Source organism: Hyalella azteca, unplaced genomic scaffold (genome assembly GCF_000764305.2).
Source record: "Hyalella azteca isolate HAZT.00-mixed unplaced genomic scaffold, Hazt_2.0.2 contig9432, whole genome shotgun sequence".
NCBI lineage: Eukaryota > Metazoa > Arthropoda > Malacostraca > Amphipoda > Hyalellidae > Hyalella > Hyalella azteca.
The window spans coordinates 54189-74710 of NW_025939504.1; the positions used below are offsets into that span (position 1 = coordinate 54189).

Here is a 20522-nt window from a genome sequence, read left to right on the forward strand (position 1 = left end):
AATAGCTAATAAAAGATTTTTATTTATATGCGAGGATTTCTTGATCCAACTATTCAAATATTGCTTTAGAAAACTGTATTTTTTTATAAGTTTTCACATTTAGTGTAAGTCTTTTCAGCAGACTTCGTAAAATAATTTTCCAGTTTCTTGTGTGCAGAAGAAAGAGAAAAATTATGCACAATTATTCTAAATATTGAAGCATTCATGCTAATTTTATTCCAATATTTGCTAGTCGCCTCGGTTATTGGACCAGCATAGAAAAGCCTAGCCAAGTTGTTTATAAAATACTCATTTCTGTGTATATGTTCGCAGAATACATTCATAAATAAAATCTATGCATATTGATTGCTCAGCAGAAAAGAAAATTCGTTTTGATCATATCTTTTGATGAGCTGGTAGGAAATGCTGAGTGCGTGGTAATTTTTCAGTGAAAATGCTTTGCCATACCATTGCTCCTGTGAAGATCACCCACTCAATTTTTACTGTAATTCTGCAACTGAAGACTTTCTGTCCCCCTCATTTATTCCGTTTATCTTATAAATCTTCCGTAAATTAAAAGTTTACTTTATATTGCAGTTTTGTTGGATTTGATATATTTTTATGCAAAAATCCCTTGGTAGGAAATTTTATTAGCATTTATCGCCTCTCACTTGCCCGGTAACAGAGCCGATGTTTGCAATGAATTTCATTACACTGCTATTAACAGTTTCGTCACTATAACTATAGTTTTCTTTACTCCATTGCGCAAGGGTTTTCGTAATTAAAGGAACTGTATAAAATTTGAAACAGCGACATGTTTTTACTATCAAATATGAGATACGAAATAGACGCTGGAATGTCTTTCCTAAATTCTGGCAAGGAATCTTTCCAATACAGTTGATTCTTTAAAAATCCAAAGGTGCAATTCGGTGGAAGCTTTTCTTCTTATTTGTATTTTCAATGAGTCACTTGATAGAGTGACTCATTTTTGTTCGACTCATTGAAAAAAAACAATAAGAAGTTAGTTCATATAAAGCATGCTCTGGTCTTCAAACAAACTTGCGTATCTATAAAGGAAGAGTAAAGAGATCCACTAGAGTCTTGCCATAGTAAATTCTGTCCTAATCAAATGAAAGACTGCATGTGACCGAAGTTTGAATTGTTTCCATGCCATCAAAGCAGAGCTCGTTCTAGCGAAGCTTGACGAGACCTATTCAGTGTTTTATTCCCGCTATATTTTTAAGACTTGCGCATTGACTGACGACAGCACGTCCATTGTTATGATGATACAGATTAAATTTATTTGTAGTGTTCCCCGGAATAAGTACTTATATTATCAGTCGGCTTATATCGCAAGTTCACAAGGAATTTAAAAGCAAAGAAAACACCAAGCAAATTCACCATATCGATGTTGAAAACGTTTCGGAGTCCAGCTCCTTCATTAGTTCGAAAAACTAAAAATGAATAAAATTAAATTATTATAGTTCGAGTCCTGTTTTTTTTCGATATAATGTTAGGTCTTGTTTAGGTTTTATGTCTGTCTTAGATTTTTGACATAATAATAAGTTTTTATTCATTTTTAGTTTTTCGAACTGATGATGGAGCTGGACTCCGAAACGTTTTCAATATCGATATGGTGAATTTGCTTGGTGTTTTCTTTGCTTTTAAATTCCTTGTTTCCCGAAATGTTTTAGAGTTCGACGGGAAATGTCCATCGTTACCCTTTGAATGAAATTTATACCGCAATCAACGCGCAATAGATGCAATCTTCACTTCAGTGAACAATTTTCTTGTTGATATAATAATAAATATATTATTATGATATGAATATATGTTATAAAAATATATATATTTTCTCCAAAAATAATATTGCCAGTCCTCTTATAATAATATTATTATTATATACCAAAAATTATTATACGTAATTGGCAATCAGCAAAAAATTTTAATGTCATCAATACCATGCTTTGGAACACAAAATTATACAACTTAGTGTTACAATTTATCGTTAAAGCATGTAATATCTGCCGAAATGTTGCATTATGAGCTATCTGCTAACTGCTATCGTTTTGCGCTCAAAAATTTGAGGCTGACTTTTTTTCCGAAATTGTGATGCACTTTATTCTTGTGTTCATTCTGACCCAGTTTGGCAGGGTCTTCAAGTGTGTAAGTGTAGGAATGCTTTTCAAATAAATTTACCATGTACAAAATAATATTTATCAACATCAAAAATATTTATCACATTTCAGGAATAGAAATGGACGTTTTCGCTTATGATTTTTATTAGAAATGATGCTTTGGGCTGCACCTCAACCAGCAGAAATGCCCGGGGATTTGAAATGGATTTCGGAAGCAGACGTGAGTGTGATGAAATATTCAAAACGCGCAATAAATTTGAAGGTAGTTTCCTTTATATGATCATACCAGAAGATATACTGATAGTGGAAGTGTTGGAAGTTGTTTTATATGATAATACAATACAAAATACTGATAGTGGAAGTGTTGGAAGATGTTTTATATGATAATACTAAACAATATACTGATAGTGGAAGTGTTGGAAGTTGTTTATATGATAACATCATACAATATATCGACAGTAGAAGTATTGGTAGCTGTTCTGCACGTGAAGCCAGTATATTTATTTTTCTTTCGGAGCCGGTGATACATTTTTATACGGAAAAACATGACGTAATTTCTTCATAAAAATTTTTTCCTCCGGTTTCATGAAACGTGAAAGCATTGACTCAGAAATGTTCCAACTTGTTGAAAATCAAAGAAGTCTATTTAGTTATGATTGTAATAACGCATACATAAAAAATATGGTATTAGCGTTGATAAGGCCACATCATGACTCTTAACCACCCAGCCACCTTGCTAACTTCGAACAGAATTTTCACAACTGGTTGGGGGTTTCGAACCTCTACCTCCCTGTTCCAATTTTGACGTTTGTATCACATAAATTTCAAGGAAGATTCTTAGGTTTTGTGAATTATTTGAGGTAACCTCCATTTAGTTATACTTCAACTTCCCTGGGAATTTCAGCAATTTTTGCTGTCGCTCCACAAATAACCATAATATCGGTCATACTTTTCGATATTGAACCCTGTGGAGTATATTTACACAACAAATGTTTATTTTCGTAAGAAATATGTTTATTTATTTTATAGTAATAACTATAACAGGAGATTAGGAGGTTACTATAGCACACTGAGGATAAATGTTCAGGTCCAGGGGCCATACTTTCAAAATTCGCTAAGTGAACGTAAGTACTTACGCTCTATTTTCTTGTCTATGATTGGTGGATACTTTCAAAGCTCGCTAAGTGAACGTTAGTACTTACGCTCTATTTTCTTGTCTATGATTGGTGGATTTTGCTTGAAAGGCTGTCAATGATTGGCTGATGAACTTACGATCTTTTAACTTTTTTTGAAAGTATAGGCCCAGGTAATATCTCAATAAGACAAGTATCCTGGATACGCGCCCCAACAGCGCCTATATACAATATCCCGACACGATAAGTATCCAGGATACGTGCCCCAACAGCCCCTATATACAATATCCCGACACGATAAGTATCCTGGATACGAAAGTATCCTGGAAACGCGCTCCAACAGCTCCTATATATTTATGGTGCCAGGCTTTTAACACAAACAAACTTTGACAACTTTAACTGAACTGCTGCTGAAAATCTATAGCAGGGAGTTGGCTGTCACTAGCTGCATGCTCGCCAAGCTGAACACTGGTAGTACGCGAGGTGATGCCACTAGAATAATTATATAAATGTACCAATGCTGGTGCAAGCTCAAGTATCTTTATTCTTGATACTTCGTGGCTGATACCACACGTTTTATTGAATGTTTTATTTATGGGAGTGTGGAGAGTCCGCTCTATACGTTTATTAAAGGGAGTGTGGGGCGTCCGCTCTTTGTGTTTATTGACGGGAGTGTGGAGGAGAGTCCACTTTATATGTTTATTGACGGGAGCTGATCAGAAAGCTGGGCTTTCCCATACATCTTTATCTGAGTAAAACAATCTGAATTCCTTGCAAGATCAAATTAAAAATTATTCTTTCGATCGTCTTGGTATCTGGTCAATTAAAACCTGACCCCATGCGTGGGCCAGCGTTAAATACGCGCATGCATTAAGAAGCAAAGGAGCCGGTTTGCAGCCGGAATGCTGCTATTGGGAGCCTATAGCACTGCATCAGAAAACCCATGTTTCCGATCGACTATTTATTGGTTGCTGTTCTTCTGCAAAAGTACAGAGGCGGAATGTCAAGTTCGCCTGCATACCTGCTCTGTCGCTTCGACTAGCTCGAATCTCGCTGCGAGTTGTCGTTGGGAGCGAGCAAGATTTGATTATACGAGTATAACACACTGTCAAGTGAGATTTGATTGTACGAGCATAACACACAGCCCAATGAGAATAATTATTGATGATACGAATTTAACACACTAAGAAGTGAGATTTGATTATACGAGTACAAAACACAGCCCAGTGAGAACGGATGATACAGGTACAACTCGCTGCCAAGTGAGATTTGATTATTCAAGTACAATTCACTGCCAAGTGAGCTTTGATTATTCGAGTCCAACACAGTGCCCAGTGAGATTTGATTATATGAGTACAAAACACAGCCCAGGGAGATTTGATAAAGCAACTCTGCTTTATCAGTATGTTTGGTCATATTTTTTTGCAGCGCAGGAGAGAAACTCTTGTAACTTGATAGAGCGTGTCGGATTTTCATTTCATGATTGCCCTACAAGACTTGGCTTAAAATTCCTGCATCTGACATTCAGCTCGAGCAAAAAAAATTACACTAAGAAAATGTAATCACAAAGAACTTTACATCCGTTCGATCTTTGTATTGTTTTTCAGGTAATGATTTTTTCTCGAAAATTTAGTTTATATTTTCATTGTTTGCATGGAGTCCAGATGAATTGAATGCATAATGAGACGTCTATAAATTTCTCGTTTTATATTTTCTCATTTATATTCCATTTCAAATCCAAGCATTATTAACATCGCAGCGTCCGGTTTAGATTCATTTAAGGCAGCCGCATGGGTTGAAGAGCTTCAATATACCTGCCTGCTATTACGTACAATGAAGACCTACACGCCCTTTACCGAGCGATTAAGCCAACGTAATCCTTACCACTCGCTTTATGATCCCCAACTGCGGTATTGTTCTACTGCGCCGCAACTGCTGGATAAGCTGAACATTACGATAAAAAAATAAAGCACGAGTTAAAGAATACGAGCAGCAATTAGTAAAAATCAATCGCGAGTGAAGAATTTCCTGCAGAAATTAAGTAAAATACTTTTTTAGTTCAAAGATTCTATGAACAAAATTTCAGTGGAGAGACAATCTAAATTCTAGCACAGCTGAGTGACGTAAATATGCGCAGCATCTTTAGGCATGTCATCTTGTACGGCGTAAAAATAAAAGTCACAATCTTTATTTCCATATATTCATGGTTTTTGCTCATACTTTTGTTAATAATGAATTAGTATTGAAGCTATCATTAATTTTTTCTAACTATATAGCCCGTATTACACGAGGCGCTTCGACGTGCGCATTCCGTGCTTCATCTTAGTGGTCATTGCATCCATGGTTGAAATAATCCGTATTAGTTCAACCATGATTGCATCCGTCCTCTCGAATATTAATCATGCAGAGCACGCAAGGCTTGCAGCAATCCTCGATAATTTGTAACCGTAATGTTAATTATTCTATTTAATTATAATAATTAATCATAACAAATATAATATTATTTATTATGATTATAATAATTATGAATCAAGAAGTTTTTCATCCGCCTGCCTAAATTATTTTCATATATAATGCGTGGCCGCCCTTGTTGTCATTGATGCTCATTCATAATACGGCCGGAGTGTGTTATAGCTCGAGGAAGTCAATGCAAGCATGAGCTAAATGTCACCGTGATCAACAATTTTTGCCCTATTTTGTACATGTTTTGCTCGCCCGGTTTTGTACATGTAGTAAAAATCAACCCGCGAGTGAAGAATTCCCTGCAGTAATTATGTAAAATATCTTGTAAGTTCAAAGATTCTACTGAAAAAATTCCAGTGAAGAGGCAATGTGTTCATCTTCTTTTGTACGCCGTACTTTGTACATGTTTTGTTCCTCCGGATTTGTACGCTCTCTTTTGTACACGCAGTTTTGTACGCTCTGTTTTGACCAATTATCATCATATGTAAGCCGATGCCGCGTTCCTCATTTCGGAAATTAATAATGTTTGTGCGATGAGAGATTTTTGTGACCGTTGGTTTCTATCACAAGATACAGACCTGGTGCTTTGCTTAGGTCTGCAAAAATATTATTCATGCCAGCGTACAGTTGCCTCGTGAAGAATATTTTTACAGTTGTCAGCGTACAGTTGCCTGTCGAAAGATCTGTTCCCGAACAACGCCAGGTTAACATGCCACTAATGATGCCTATTTTCTCAACAACGCCAAGTCTTGCTTCCATTTATTCACAAATCCATCACTAGAATGCAGTTTGTGATATTTTATCAAGTAATAATGCTATCCAACGCTTAAAACCAGCATGCAAACGACCATTCTTTGTATAGAAAAGCATAAGATAATATTTTTGCAATCCGGCTTGACCGCCCGGAGCACTTCGAGCTTTATCAGTTTGTTTGCTTTTGTTGGGGGACGAGCACAAAATTCGCTAGACCAATATACGGTCTTGCCGCCTGTGAGAATAAAACATAAACTTTATCTTCTCCGCTGTGTGTGAGTGTAGCTGACGCGCTAGTCAAGTTCTTCATGCATTGAGCAGTGGAGTAACATTATCAGGCATTGAGCAGCGGAATAACATTATCAGGCATTGAGCAGAGGAGTAACATTATCAGGCATTGAGCAGCGGAATAACATTATCAGGCATTGAGCAGCGGAATAACATTATCAGGCATTGAGCAGAGGAGTAACATTATCAGGCATTGAGCAGCGGAGTAACATTATCAGGCATTGAGCAGAGGAGTAACACAATCAGGCATTGAGCAGCGGAATAACATAATCAGGCATTGAGCAGAGGAGTAACATAATCAGGCATTGAGCAGCGGAGTAACATAATCAGGCATTGAGCAGAGGAGTAACATTATCAGGCATTGAGCAGAGGAGTAACACAATCAGGCATTGAGCAGCGGAGTAACATAATCAGGCATTGAACAGCGGAGTAACATAATCAGGCATTGAGCAGCGGAGTAACATTATCAGGCATTGATTAGAGGAGCAACACAATCAAGCATTGAGCAGAAAACACAATCATCTGGGGTAACAGCAGACAAAGTTGGTCTCACAACAGCCAGAAAGTTTGCATACAAATCTCTTAGACCTTCATCCGAGCTGCTAGTCTCATCTTCATTCAAATCAAGATCCTTTACTTATTGTTCTGCAAAACTAAGTGCACAAAACATCAGAGTTCAGAACAGAAGAAACAGACAGAACAGAACAGTCTAGCCATCAAGATTTGCAAGTTGGCAGAGAAATTTCCATGTCTAACTATCATGATTTACAAGTTGACATAAAAAATGCTTGTCTATTTTCCAAGATGCACATAGAATAGAATAGAATAGAAGTGTCGGCGTTGAAGAAATAGGCCCATGGCCTGTTGCCGATTCTTGAACTTTTCGTGACTTGATTCACAAGGGAACCTTTGGAACCCGATCTTTCCATAACTGACGATTGATTGAGATAACTGCTGGACTTATTGCCTGCTCCGTAATTTGCTAGGCATTTTAAGACTGAACATATGCTCCTGCATAGCTTCGTCTAGTCTTATTGCCTGGTCCGTAATTTGCTGGGCATTTTAAGACTGAACATATGCTCCTGCATAGCTTCGTCTAGTCTGTTTTTGAAGATGTTCATACATGCCTATTGTTAATTTTAGGCGTCGTAAAATTGTAACTGCTAGTGGCGGGCCAAACCCGAAACCTGCTGATTGAATATTCGAGTCCTTAATAACCCGGAAATCCTGATGATTTCAATCAGAATTTTCACAACTAAACAAAGGTTTCGTTCCAATCTTGATAATCCTAAGCACTCTGGCAAAACCTAAGATAGATAAAACCACACGAAAAAATAAGTTGAAATTGTCAGAAAATGAGCTTCAATTAAACAAGTTACGAGATTTATTAAATCATAAAAATCTAGTGTTCAGTTATTCACTGAACTGAAGAAGCATAATGGCGGTCGAGTGTGTAGGTGTAATGGCAGTTTGTATCACCTCAGAATAAACAATGTTTAAACTGTTATAATAGCGTCGCACTTTCTCCCCCCACCCCCAATAGACTATATAGATAACATTGATGCACCCTTCTGTCGGAACAAACTGGGCCAGGATGACCCACACTAGGACATAACGTGGATTGATATTTGGACAAAACCTTACTCATTTTCCTCAGCGCATGCACTGTTTACCATGAATTTTTACTTTGGCGGCCTTTCGTTCAGATGCGCAAGTAACCACCTGAGGCAGGCTCAAACCCAAACACTTGGAGTTGTGATCCTGTTAACGTTTGTAAAATATTCAATGACATATTTATTCGTGTAATTTCTGGATGCATCAAGTGCAAATTCAGTGTGTAACCCCAATCGATTACCTGCAAGTCATATAGGAAGGCCAGCCAAACTGGGGAGAAGCAAACTAAAGACATTCTCTTATACCTGCCCTATCTTCATGCGAAGGCCCGTATATATGCTACCAGTTCTGATATCATTATTTACTTCGGATATTATCAAAATTGTTTCGATCTTTAATATCGAGATATAAAAAAATCTCAGGTAATTCAAATTTTCGATTTACCAGTGCCAACGAAAAATGTTGTTCGATCTATTGAAAAAACTTATAAGAAAATTGTCAATAAAACGAATTCTCTGGTCGTCAATGAAACCTGTTTGAAGGAAAAACTTTCGCCAAAATATACTAATAGATAAAAATCTCTGCACGCTTAGCAAGTGCAAAGGGCGTATCTCTACTATCGAGAGATCAAATTAAAATGTTTTGATTGCGTCCGAATGAATTTTGTAGGATTCAAAGATTTGTCGCAAAAAATGAAGTGCGTCAGGAACCAGCATATCCAATTCAACGGATCTGAAAAAGTATAGAATTCAAACTTTGAAGTTTTTTTTTTCATCCCCATTACTTCTTTTGATATTTTGGTACTATAATATTTAATTGTATTCGAAAGTTATTTATTCAAGATTTATTAGGTTGACTTGCGGCTATAACATTGCGTTCGTTGAGCAAACAAGGCCATGTACGGAATGATAAATAGAAGCTGATATTTAAGCGCGTATCCACAATACATGTAGTATCGTAGAATAGCGTTGTAAATGTTTGCATCTAGGTTTAGCAATTAAAATCATACGAGTTACGAGCTATAAATGTAAAATGAGTATTGATAGGTTTTCAAATCTAAATGAAATGACAAATTGATATTGACACTCATAAATATCAGCGACTCTATTTATATCATTGAATCACGGCGAGGTCAGCGCAATAGAAGAACAGATTATAGATCGGTTCATCGTTGACCTCAACAATTCCAATTGACAAAAAAGTTAATTCTCTGACATGTAATGGCTCGGCTCATGTTTTATCCCTAAATTGTTATTGATTTTTTTATGTTTCAGGTTCTGTTAGCTAAAGTTTTCAAACCTATATTATAAGTTTTTCTGAGAAATTGTAATGACACATGACAAGCTTCATCATTAGTTTTGTTAAAATTAGCATACATATACATATAGCAAGTTATTTGAAAGAGATATATATTATGGATTTAAATGCACCATTAAATATTCCAGCATTGATGAGCTTTCACCGTTGATTGATCAGACTACGATTCATGATTTTCGATTCAATTTATGATTTTCTATTGCCGAATCATTTCAACAAAACATTACTTACTTCTTGTTGATGACTGAAAAGAAGCAGAACGCGCCTGAATCCTTCGCATAAACATTTATAAATCCTTGTTTGCCATTGATAAGTTTCGTGTTGGTGGTGTTAGTCGTCGGCACCTGCTGGCTTCACATCTTCTTGTGCTAAGCCACTTGATTTGACAGTTTTTTCGCCAAATGGACCGTTAGATGTGTCAATTAGTACTGACTTAGCTGAAATTCTCCAACTGAAACTTCATTATCTTTCAAACATCACTTACTTAGTTTTTGACAAAATCTCTACAATGGGACGATCTAGAAGTCGTTCCCCAAAAAGACACAAGAGCAAACGATCACACAAACGTCGGTCTCGTTCACGTGATCGGGACAGAAAGCGACATCGAGCCAGCAGAGACAAATCTAAAGAGAGAGACCGTATTTCTAAGCCTAGGTAAGAGACCGTACCTCTAAGTCTAGTAGTATGATCATGATGAACAGATGAAGTTTTGTGCTTGATAATAAGCTGAGTAAGAAAAGCCAGCAGCCCGGCAAAAGCCTCCTATTCTCCTAGTCTCCTAGAAAATGTGAATGAGCCTAGAAGTAAATATCTATGTCTGTGGGGCGTGGGCCCAAACCCAATTGTGCACTTTTGTTAAGAATTAGATAGGAACTAAAGCTAATTGATGTTAATGGAACCTTGCAGCTTCAAAAATGGCAGAAAAGCTCTTTTTATAGCCTGCAAGTTGCAATGTTAATATATTCCATTCCAGATCCTATGGCCTGCATTTGACAAAAATATCTGGTAGAAATTAGGAAAAATTGTATATTGTTAAATTCATAGTGGCAAAGCAGAGAGTTTTTTAGAATCTCCCTCAAGTTCATTTTTGAGTCCTATAAGTAGACCAGTAAAGTATCCTGGATACCACTCATACCAGCATTATCATACTTAAGAAATTGGTTTAAATCTTGAGTAAATGAGGAAATTAAAAATGAACTGATTCTAAAAAAGCTCTGGTTTTCCACTATGTTGCACTCGGACTTGGTAATGCTTGGTCAATGTGTCCGCTCATTTTTCAGGATGTGCGCTTGAATTTTGGCCCTTTCCCAGATCCCAGTTAATTCTGTCTTAATATAGGTATTGGAAAGAGTTTTCCATATATAGGTGGTAAAAAGATTATTCCACATGCAATTTAAAAAATTTTAAGCTAAAATGTACCATTTTCTTGATGTTTGGAGCACATAAAAATGTCTAAGTCCTAAGATGTCTAAGTCCAATTTTTTGAGCTGTGAATTCCTTATCCAAGCCTTAAAAAGCCATTTTTGAGAAGTAAGTTTATTTCCCAAGCCAAACACATGTAGTATGCCATTATGCTGGAAGTCAGGAAACAAACTGTAGAATTGGAGAGATACCACCCATGGATGAGACAAAAATGCCTATGCACTCAGACACTTTCACCTGACCCTATGCCCTATGGCCCTTGTCTAATTTCTTTAGTGAAAAATGAGACTAAATGGCACATTGTCATCTAACAATTTTAACCGTCATCTGTGAAACAATCCTTCATACTTGCAATTTTTCAAATAATTTGCCAGCTAATGCACATTGGTCTTGACTGACTGGTCTGGAGATATGTGTATTGAAGTGACTTATTTAAGCTAAGCAAGTCACCATAATATTTAGATTGGTGTAAAAAATTATTATTACTCTTGAAATGAAATATGAAAGTTCATTGTTTATAATATTTTAATTTTTTTCATAATTTATTTTTTAATGAATTAATATTACTTTTGATATGAAATATGAAAGTTCATTGTTTATAATATTTTCAATATTCTCATGTTTTCAGCTCTAGTCGCAAAATTTTCAAGTCTGACTCATCATCATCAAGTAGTGATGAAGAAATCAAGTCAAGGGAGAAAAAGATTGATGAAGTTGACAGGCTTGCTGAGCTTGAACGAATTAGGTAAGTTAATACCTTCCTGCATATATATCATATCAATGGTGCCATAATCAAGCTGGCTCTGTTGAGTTAATGTGTCCTCATGATAATATATTAAAAATTTATTTACCACAGTTACAGTCATTTATAATTTTCATTACCATATTATTTTAGCATATTATATTTGAATTTTTATTTGAAATTTCTATTATGATCTTTAGTACTGATGATCCAAAATTCACTTGTAAATTGTAAAATGCAGAACATTGTATCAATAGCTAATTTGCTATTAAAATGATTTATTCTGAGAAAACTTTGCTATCAAAATGATTTATTTTGAGAAAACTGGAAAGGCAACAAGTTGATTTACTTTTGAACAGACGTCAGAGAGAGGCAGAGATGAAGCAGGTGGAAGAGCTTGCAGCTCGCCGAGTAGAAGAACTTGTGGCAAAGCGAGTTGAGGAGGAGCTAGAACGCCGCAAGGATGAAATTGAAGCAGAAGTTTTACGTCGGGTGGAAGAAGCCAAGCATTTGATGGAAGAGCAAATGCTTCAAGAACTTGAGAAAAAGAGAAAAGAGCAAGAGGAAGAGCAACATAAAAGAGAGGCAAGTTCTGTGGAGATGAGGGAGTTCAATGGGTCTAGATGCAAGCCAGTCCCCTTACAAGTCTTTGTTGAAATTCTCCATTTGAAAAACATTATCATTGCTCATTCTTTCTTTTTTTCAGTAGCAGTAACTTCCAGCATCTACTACCAGTTATTTTATTTTCTTCAACTGTCATGCTTTAATATATCTCTTACAATTAAGTGCTTTATAGGATTAAACACAAGGACCTGAAACAATGTCACACTGTAATGTAATTGAATAATTTGCATCTGAAGGATTTAGTTAAACATTAATTTACTTCACTATACTCATAACTTAAATGTTATACTCATAAATTGAAATTTTACATATAATGTTAATTGACACTCTAAATTATTTGCATGCCTGATTCAGATCTACAAAGCTGTCATCAATGCTAAAGTAATGAATGCTTTCATTTCCAATTGCTCTCTTCTTAAAAGATATTGGTCATTCTTTAAAATCACTTATTCTGCCTAAAATGCAACTTCAAAACCTTGTTATTCAGGGTAACCCTTTTTCATTGTGTTGCCAGCTTGTTAACTAGAATTTGTTCATTGGAAATATGTTAATAACTGCAATGAAAGCATTACACTAATATCAGCTCATTTTACAACCCTGATCTAATGTTGATTACTTCCAATTACCTACTCTTATAAAGAAGCAATTTTGTATGAGAAACATCAGATTACTAGTGTTGGGAATTCCCTTTTTTTTTAGTTACATAATGACAAGACTTTCTTTACAGCCTTTTTGTTGAAGCCACTAAATTTACCTGCTAATTTGACTTGAAGCTGAAATGTTTAAAATAATGCATTGTAATTAAATGTAACAAAATTAAAAAAATATATAGTCAAGGGACTTGTATATATCATAAATTGAACTCAAAGAGATGTTTATTTGGAACAAAAAAAAATTATAAATCACTGAGTATTCTTGCAACATTCATCCAGGCAACTTGGTTATGACTCAACAACAAACTTCTTAATTGAGTGCTGTGATTGATCACTCTGAAATGGCATATAAATATCATTGCTAGTGATGAGACACATAAACCTGCCAACTTAGCCCAGGCTGTGACCATAATATTCTCAAATTTTCTCAATCATTTATGTACCTCGTTTTACTCCTGTGTTACATGTGGGAGGTCATTTGCATATATTTTTATGATGGAGATAACATGATGACTTTAAAACTTACCATAAGTTTAGATATGACAAGTCTATCTAAAATGCTGCCTGTGCACTCACTGCAACATGGTAAAAATGATCCTAGTCTGATGATGTCATCCCACAATCAGCATCTCATCATCACCAACATGTCTTGAAGATTTCCGAGGCAACTGAGGTAACATTATGTTGTTACCTTGGTTGCTATGGGTTTTGTGCGTATAAGTTGGTGAACTCCTGTTATTTATGTATATGGGTTTAGTGCATTTAGAATGTCATTGTACATGGCATTATAATGCCTACTGTACGAGGCATTTGCCAGTACAATTGAGGTTAATTGACGGGCAGCAGCTGCTCCTGCCAGGTCTTCGGATCCTCTTCACTTCCCTACAGCTCTGGTAACTATATGACAGGTATTGTTTCTTGCACTTCTGTTGGCAGTTCAATTCTGCGTCATTAGTTCACCTTGATGGTGGAAATTATTTATGCACTGCCTCCTTGTATGCAGTCCAATTTATTCTGATGTGCCCCACGTGTTACATTTTTAGGTTCCTTGGACATTTAGACATTTATTGCAATCATGGGACATTTATTGTTGCGATCATCTTAAATATATTACACTACTTAGACCTGTCATGGAAGCTGTGATTTCTGACTTGTGTACCCACAAGTTCTGTGTTAAACACCCAAGTCGTTTGCTGCTGAGAACATGAATGGACTTTAAGCAAGATTTATCACATCTCATCCCAGATTAAAGGAAACGTACAAGGTTCAGTTTAGTATCAGGAAAAATTGCAGCAACATGTCACCTTCATCTAAATTTTTTACTGCAATTACATTATCACATTTACTATGCATTGATAGTGCTCAGAAATTCTCCCTCTATTAAGTTACTTTGCTCCTTCAATCTAGCAATCGGTGTTGTTATCAGGTTTCTCTTCAGTGAAGGTTTTACTTTATTATTTCATTTACTTTGCTTCCAATTTTTTCTATGTAGTCATAATGCTTGTTACTGGCCAGCTAAGTCTCCTCATCTTGTCATTACATTTATCGAAGAAAATTAAAATTTTCATTTCTGAGTACTTTTGACCTTTATTGAACTTGATAAAAAAAAATTCCTTTTAATTATCTCCAAGCATTATTTTTACCTCAACTTGAAATCAATTTTTAGATTCAAAAGTTACATTTTCATTCATTATGCATTCAAAGTGAATGAAATGATTTAATTAATGTTCAAGAAGAGGATCTGGCCCATGCTTGACAGCGCCTCAACTCACATATGACGGAGACTTTGTTTTCTAGGAGGCCGAGGCTTTACAGAGGGCTGAGCTCGAGCGAATTATGGAGGAGAACCAGCGCAAGATTGAAGAAGCGCAGGCCAAATTTGTGAGTAAACCTAGGATTATTTTAGAGGCATTATTATTATCAGAGGCATTATTGATTATTATCTAAGAGGAATTATTGATTATTATTTAAGAGGCATTATTGATTATTATTTAAGAGGCAACCATCATTGGTGATCTTGAGCATAGTCCTATTCAACGACAGGCTAATACAGATGCAAGTAGAGTAGTGATGGTGTACTGTGCTGTAATAGAGTACTCCACAGTCACTGCTTGCAGGAAATAGCAAGATCAAAAATAGTTTAATTTTTATGTTCGCTCTATGAAAGTTTTGCTTGCTTTTTTAGGATGCGTCTGCAAAGACAGAGACTAGGTACCAAAATTGTTCACTTGAGTGCAAGTGCAACTTGTTCATATGTACAAATATTAAATTCATTTATTTATCTCTGTTATGATGGCAGGCTGAGCAGCAACTGAAGATGGTAGAGGAGCAGCGAGCCATCGAGGAGGAGCGGATCAAGATGAAGCGAGAACAGGAGCGACGAACCAAGGAGGAGCAGAAGCTTATCCTTGGCAAAAACAACGCACGGCCAAAGATATCCTTCAGCCTATCGTAAGTTTTTAACTCCTTCTTTTGGCTGGCCCCAAGCTGTGCCAAGAAGATATGTATAGGTAATTCTTTACCGGAAGAGAACCTCTAATCAACATCAAGCAACGCATTGAGTACCACGTGTAGTGGTCTATTCCAGCAATTGCAGTTAGAAAAATGTGACTGCTTTCATCATCAACACGAGTGTTATTGATGTATTTTGTCAATCACAATTGGGAAAAGAAACTACTTTCATCGTCAATAAAATCTTCTGTCATAACCATCGTTCCAAGAAGCACCTGCCACAAGAAATAAGAAATTGAATAGCCTTTGGTCAATTAAATTCTGACACTTGAAGGCTGATGATGTGGATCTGTTTGCACCAGAAAAGTCTGAACAACTATGCACCGGGAAAGGAAATGAAGTTTCTGTCATAACAAAGATTATTTGACTGATGCATTAGAGAAAAAAATGAAAATGAAAATAATTTTGTAGCTTCAAGACAGCAGTTACTGTAAATATTAATTTCTTCTAATTTTTTAACGCAGTGAGACGGTAAAAACCATTGTATGAAGTGAATAAATTCAACCAGCAAGGTGCATTAGTTTAATGATTTTGATTCATCCGTGTCTTTTTAACCAAAACAGAAAGTGAATGTAACTGATATGATTATAGTATATGAATATTATCAAAAATGTGGTAAGCAACTCGATGCTATTAGTTGATTAAGTGGTCATGAGATTCATGCTTAAGTGTTACCAGTAATTTTTCAGAAAACTGAGTTTGGTTTTAAGGTTTTAATGAAGTCAAAATTTACGCATTTCTTCAGAGTGACTGTAACATAATTGGGAGGTTTACTTTTTGCTCCAATAAGCACCATGCAAATGTTTAAGCAACAAACTTTTAAGAATATCCTGTATTGAGGTGAAGAGGGTAATAAATACTGACCGATAAATACAAGGAATTCTTATTTAGTCAGCTTAACTAGAGCTGTTGATTTTGTGCACGTGTGTCCACCTTAATACTAAAATTCTTAACGAGTTGTCTAAATTATTCTATTCTACCTCCAATGGCAACTTGCCTGATTCTGAATAACATTATTTTACGCAACATTTTATCATGGACGTTTTCTATTATATACTGGACTTACCATTATCCTTAAGAAACATAGATTTGTCCTGGTTTTGATTTTATTATTTTTTTTGTAATCTTCTCGGAAAAAAGTACTAGAACAAGTCTCGTGAACTTACATGTAGGTATACTTGACCTGTAAAATTAAATAGATGTATGTGAAGATATCAATTTCTTTGCTTTGTAATCTTTTTTGATTGTTTGATTGTTTCAGTGACTAATGATTCAGGAAGAAAGAAAACTAAGTAGGTGAAAAAGTAGCGTTATTTTCTGGTGCTGCTCGAGTTATTTCTTGTTTGTTGTTATTGGAAGCGAGGAATGATAGCAAATAAAGTGCAGCTTCAACAGTTGCGTGCCTAAGATAACGTAAAGAGGGAAAAACGTGTTGTATTTTCCTGGATGAATATTAGCAATTATTCATAAGAAATTTTGTGTAAGATTTCCATTTTGTATTATTTAGCTATCTATCGTTGACTCGTTGTCAAGATCAATCCCTGTCAGGTATGAATAAAATGTATAGGTTATGTTGTATGAACTCAAGGCACATTTTGTGAGGAAAATTCATTTGCTGTTGCACAGCAACGGCTAAAAATCGCACTCACTGGCGATGGATTCATTTATGGAAACTTCATTTATATGACTTTATTTATTCTGAGTAGCATTATTTATCATGATGACCTCTTTAATATCTTGTATTGTATGAACTGCCCTGTCAAATGCAATAAAAAAAAAACTAGAAGCAAAATTTCAAGAGATCTTGAAGGTTTCAGTCTGCTACTGAACGAATAAAAAATATTTTGTTCTTGCTCTAAAAGAAAATGAATATGGCTTGCTTGTGTTATATAAAGAAACTGTGCCAAGTGTGAGTTTAGACAAAGGGAAGTTTTTCTGATTGTTGGAAGAATAACGAATTTGCTTGAGATGGCAGCAATAGTACTGCAATAAGGCACTGAAATACTATCAATGAAATTTCAATAGTGGTGTAAATTTCCATGCGTAACATGTTCCTCATATCATTTGTACATATTTTGTCGTATCATTTTATCATTACCTTGTTATCCTAATGTCTGGTCTAGACGTTCCTTACGTCTTTTTCGTTTAAGCCAATTGTGGTCATGACATTCTTTGCCTCCAATATTCCTATTGATAGGAGAAAAAAAAACATGTAATTCACATACGACCTGCTGGTATAATCTTATTTTATGCCATTACTGTTTATATTACTCGTAATCTTATTTTACGTCATCACTATAATATTACTCGTAAGAACAGCATTGTACCGTACTCATCGGACAACGTTATTTGTACGTAGCTAACCTGAAGCAGTACAGAGGGTTTCACATCAGTGGCGTGTTAAGCGAATTATATTAGATTGCATCAACTGTTCACGTCTATGTATGGTCAATCATATTTGAATTAACATTCGAGTCATTCGTGTTTTTTTTTTGTATGAATTGAACTCCATTGGAGACCTAGTGTCAGTGATCATAATATTTTTGTAACACATAAAGTTATGTCATATAACGTGAAATATTATGTCATATGCGAATTCAGTCTGTAAGTGGATTGATTACCAATGATTTTTTTCCAATGTACAGAAATATTATTTTGACTTCTTTGCTGTTGTGTAAACGTATTACAGTTATTCATGTTTCTATGACTTGATCCAGAGCTTCTATTCATTTTTCAAACAATAATCGTTGCGTGAATTCAAGTTAGGAAATAACATGAAGGATATTTGAAATAACATGGAGAGAACTGCAATCATGTGATGTAAATAAGCGCTCCGTAGGCAACCCGGGAGAATAAGTACGAATGTTGCTGTGCTACTCGAAGCAAGTTTACTACAGGTTAATTAGCTGCAGGTGACCAAGTTTACTACAGGTTAATTAGCTGCAGGTGACCAAGTTTGCTGCAGGTTAATTAGCTGCAGGTGACCAAGTTTACTACAGGTTAATTAGCTGCAGGTGACCAAGTTTACTACAGGTTAATTAGCTGCACGTGATCAGTTAAGTAACGTGAACATTTGCACGTATTCTGTAAACTTCTTTCTTGAAGGTTGGTTCACGTTAGACGAGTTATATTGCAAGTAAGCTACAGAACAGCGTCTTACATTTGTGACTCGTGTTCTATTTAGACATGCAAATTGGACGAGTTGTGTCATACATGTAACCTTGTACCACATTTGTTTCTGTTCTGTAACCTCCCATATTTGTTAACTTTTGGAGTAACCTCCTCTGTAATAGTAATTAAAATATCAACCGTAATGACTCTCAAATTTCCTTAATAAAATACCATGACGACAGTTTGCTGAAATTTTGGTGACGCGGAAACTTTTTTAATTGATTATACATTTTTGTAAAGTTTGGACGCTTGAGTTAGATTAAGAAATAAGATAAAAAAGAATACAATTCCATCTTTTCCAAGTAATGTGAGAAATATTAATTGTTAATATTTTCTAACAATTTCCGAGCTCATTTTAATTCGAGTCGCGCTAAAAACTTCAATTGCTCAATATAGCAAACTGAGTACTAGTGAAGCCAAGCTGTATATAAATCGGACTTGAAGCTATGAAGTGTTGTACACTGGAAGGAAAATAACCAAAACCTGCAACCCTGTACCGTTATTTATTTCATGTTGTGCGAGTTGCAATTTGTGTGTTGCTTCTTGGCGGCCACTGCCGTGCGAGTTGCTTGCTTGTCTATGCGGAGGAGGGACAGGCCACTCCGGAGGGTAGCGCGAGTACCCGGTCACCCCAGAGAGGGGCGGGTGAGGTTACTGCAGAGGAGGGCATGAGGGGCGGGTGAGGTCACTGCAGAGGAGGGCATGAGGGGCGGGTGAGGTTACTGCAGAGGAGGGCATGAGGGGCGGGTGAGGTCACTGCAGAGGAGGGCATGAGGGGCGGGTGAGGTCACTGCAGAGGAGGGCAGGAGGGGCGGGTGAGGTCACTGGGTACGAGGTAGCCCCCTTGATGCTCCGCGACCTCCGTCAGGAAGTCCTGTCCGTCCTGGTGGACGGCAACCACACGCGACTGGTCCAAGTCCGCGTCCTGTGGTACCAAATAGTGGTCATACTGACGCGGTATTGCGAACAAATATACTGACGTGAGCGTGATATTGCGAACAAATATACTGACGTGAGCGCGGTATTGCGAACAAATATCTGCCTTAGCTTGCTTCGCACCACACTGACTGGTATATGCCCGTCACGGGCCGTATGCTGTCAGGTGCATTACATGTCCTGTACGGTCACGGGCCGTTCTCAGTTATTTTTGTTTAGCTCGTTTTAATAACGACCATGCCAGTCACATCCCGGTCAAAATATCTTTTGCCTTGGCAGTATGGAGTGATTAATGCCTCATTAATGGTAGGTAGTGATAATAATAAGATATTACGAAAAATATTGAGAGACAAAGTAAGATCGTCAATCAAAAAACGCGCGCCGGACTTCTATAACATTAGCAGGCGAGTTTGAGTGATAATGAATTAAATTTGAACATAATAATAAATCTTGTTTCGGTCCCACTAATATAATTTGATATCAATACTAAGACAAGACGAGTAGCTGACTCATGCAAAGGGCTCATATCGCTATAATGGCCGCTATCATGCCCCACATGGCCACCATCATGCCCCACATGGCCAGCATCATGCCCATATGGCCACCATCATGCCCCACATGGCCACCATCATGCCCCACATGGCCACCATCATGCCCCATATGGCCACCATCATGCCCCACATGGCCACCATCATGCCCCATATGGCCACCATCATGCCCCATATTGCCACCATCATGCCCCATATGGCCACCATCATGCCCCATATGGCCACCATCA

At 36.6% G+C, this 20522-nt stretch overlaps 2 protein-coding genes across 2 annotated transcripts in view; one reads left to right on the plus strand and one right to left on the minus strand.

The window, feature by feature from the left end:
* The first annotated feature begins 9935 nt into the window (after positions 1-9935).
* LOC108675249 (arginine and glutamate-rich protein 1) lies at positions 9936-18951 on the plus strand. Its single transcript, XM_018163246.2, has 5 exons — positions 9936-10339; positions 11736-11852; positions 12209-12434; positions 14924-15007; positions 15426-18951. Exons 1-5 carry the CDS (start codon positions 10194-10196, stop codon positions 15579-15581), a joined length of 729 nt encoding a protein of 242 aa, XP_018018735.1. The 5' UTR covers positions 9936-10193; the 3' UTR covers positions 15582-18951.
* Positions 18952-19301: 350 nt separating this feature from the next.
* LOC108675237 (ropporin-1-like protein) overlaps positions 19302-20522 on the minus strand; it is a gene marked incomplete in the record, with an annotated part of 5729 nt that continues 4508 nt past the window's right edge. The window contains 1 exon segment of the mRNA XM_018163235.2: positions 19302-19733. Coding sequence (XP_018018724.1) covers positions 19596-19733 — 138 coding nt within the window.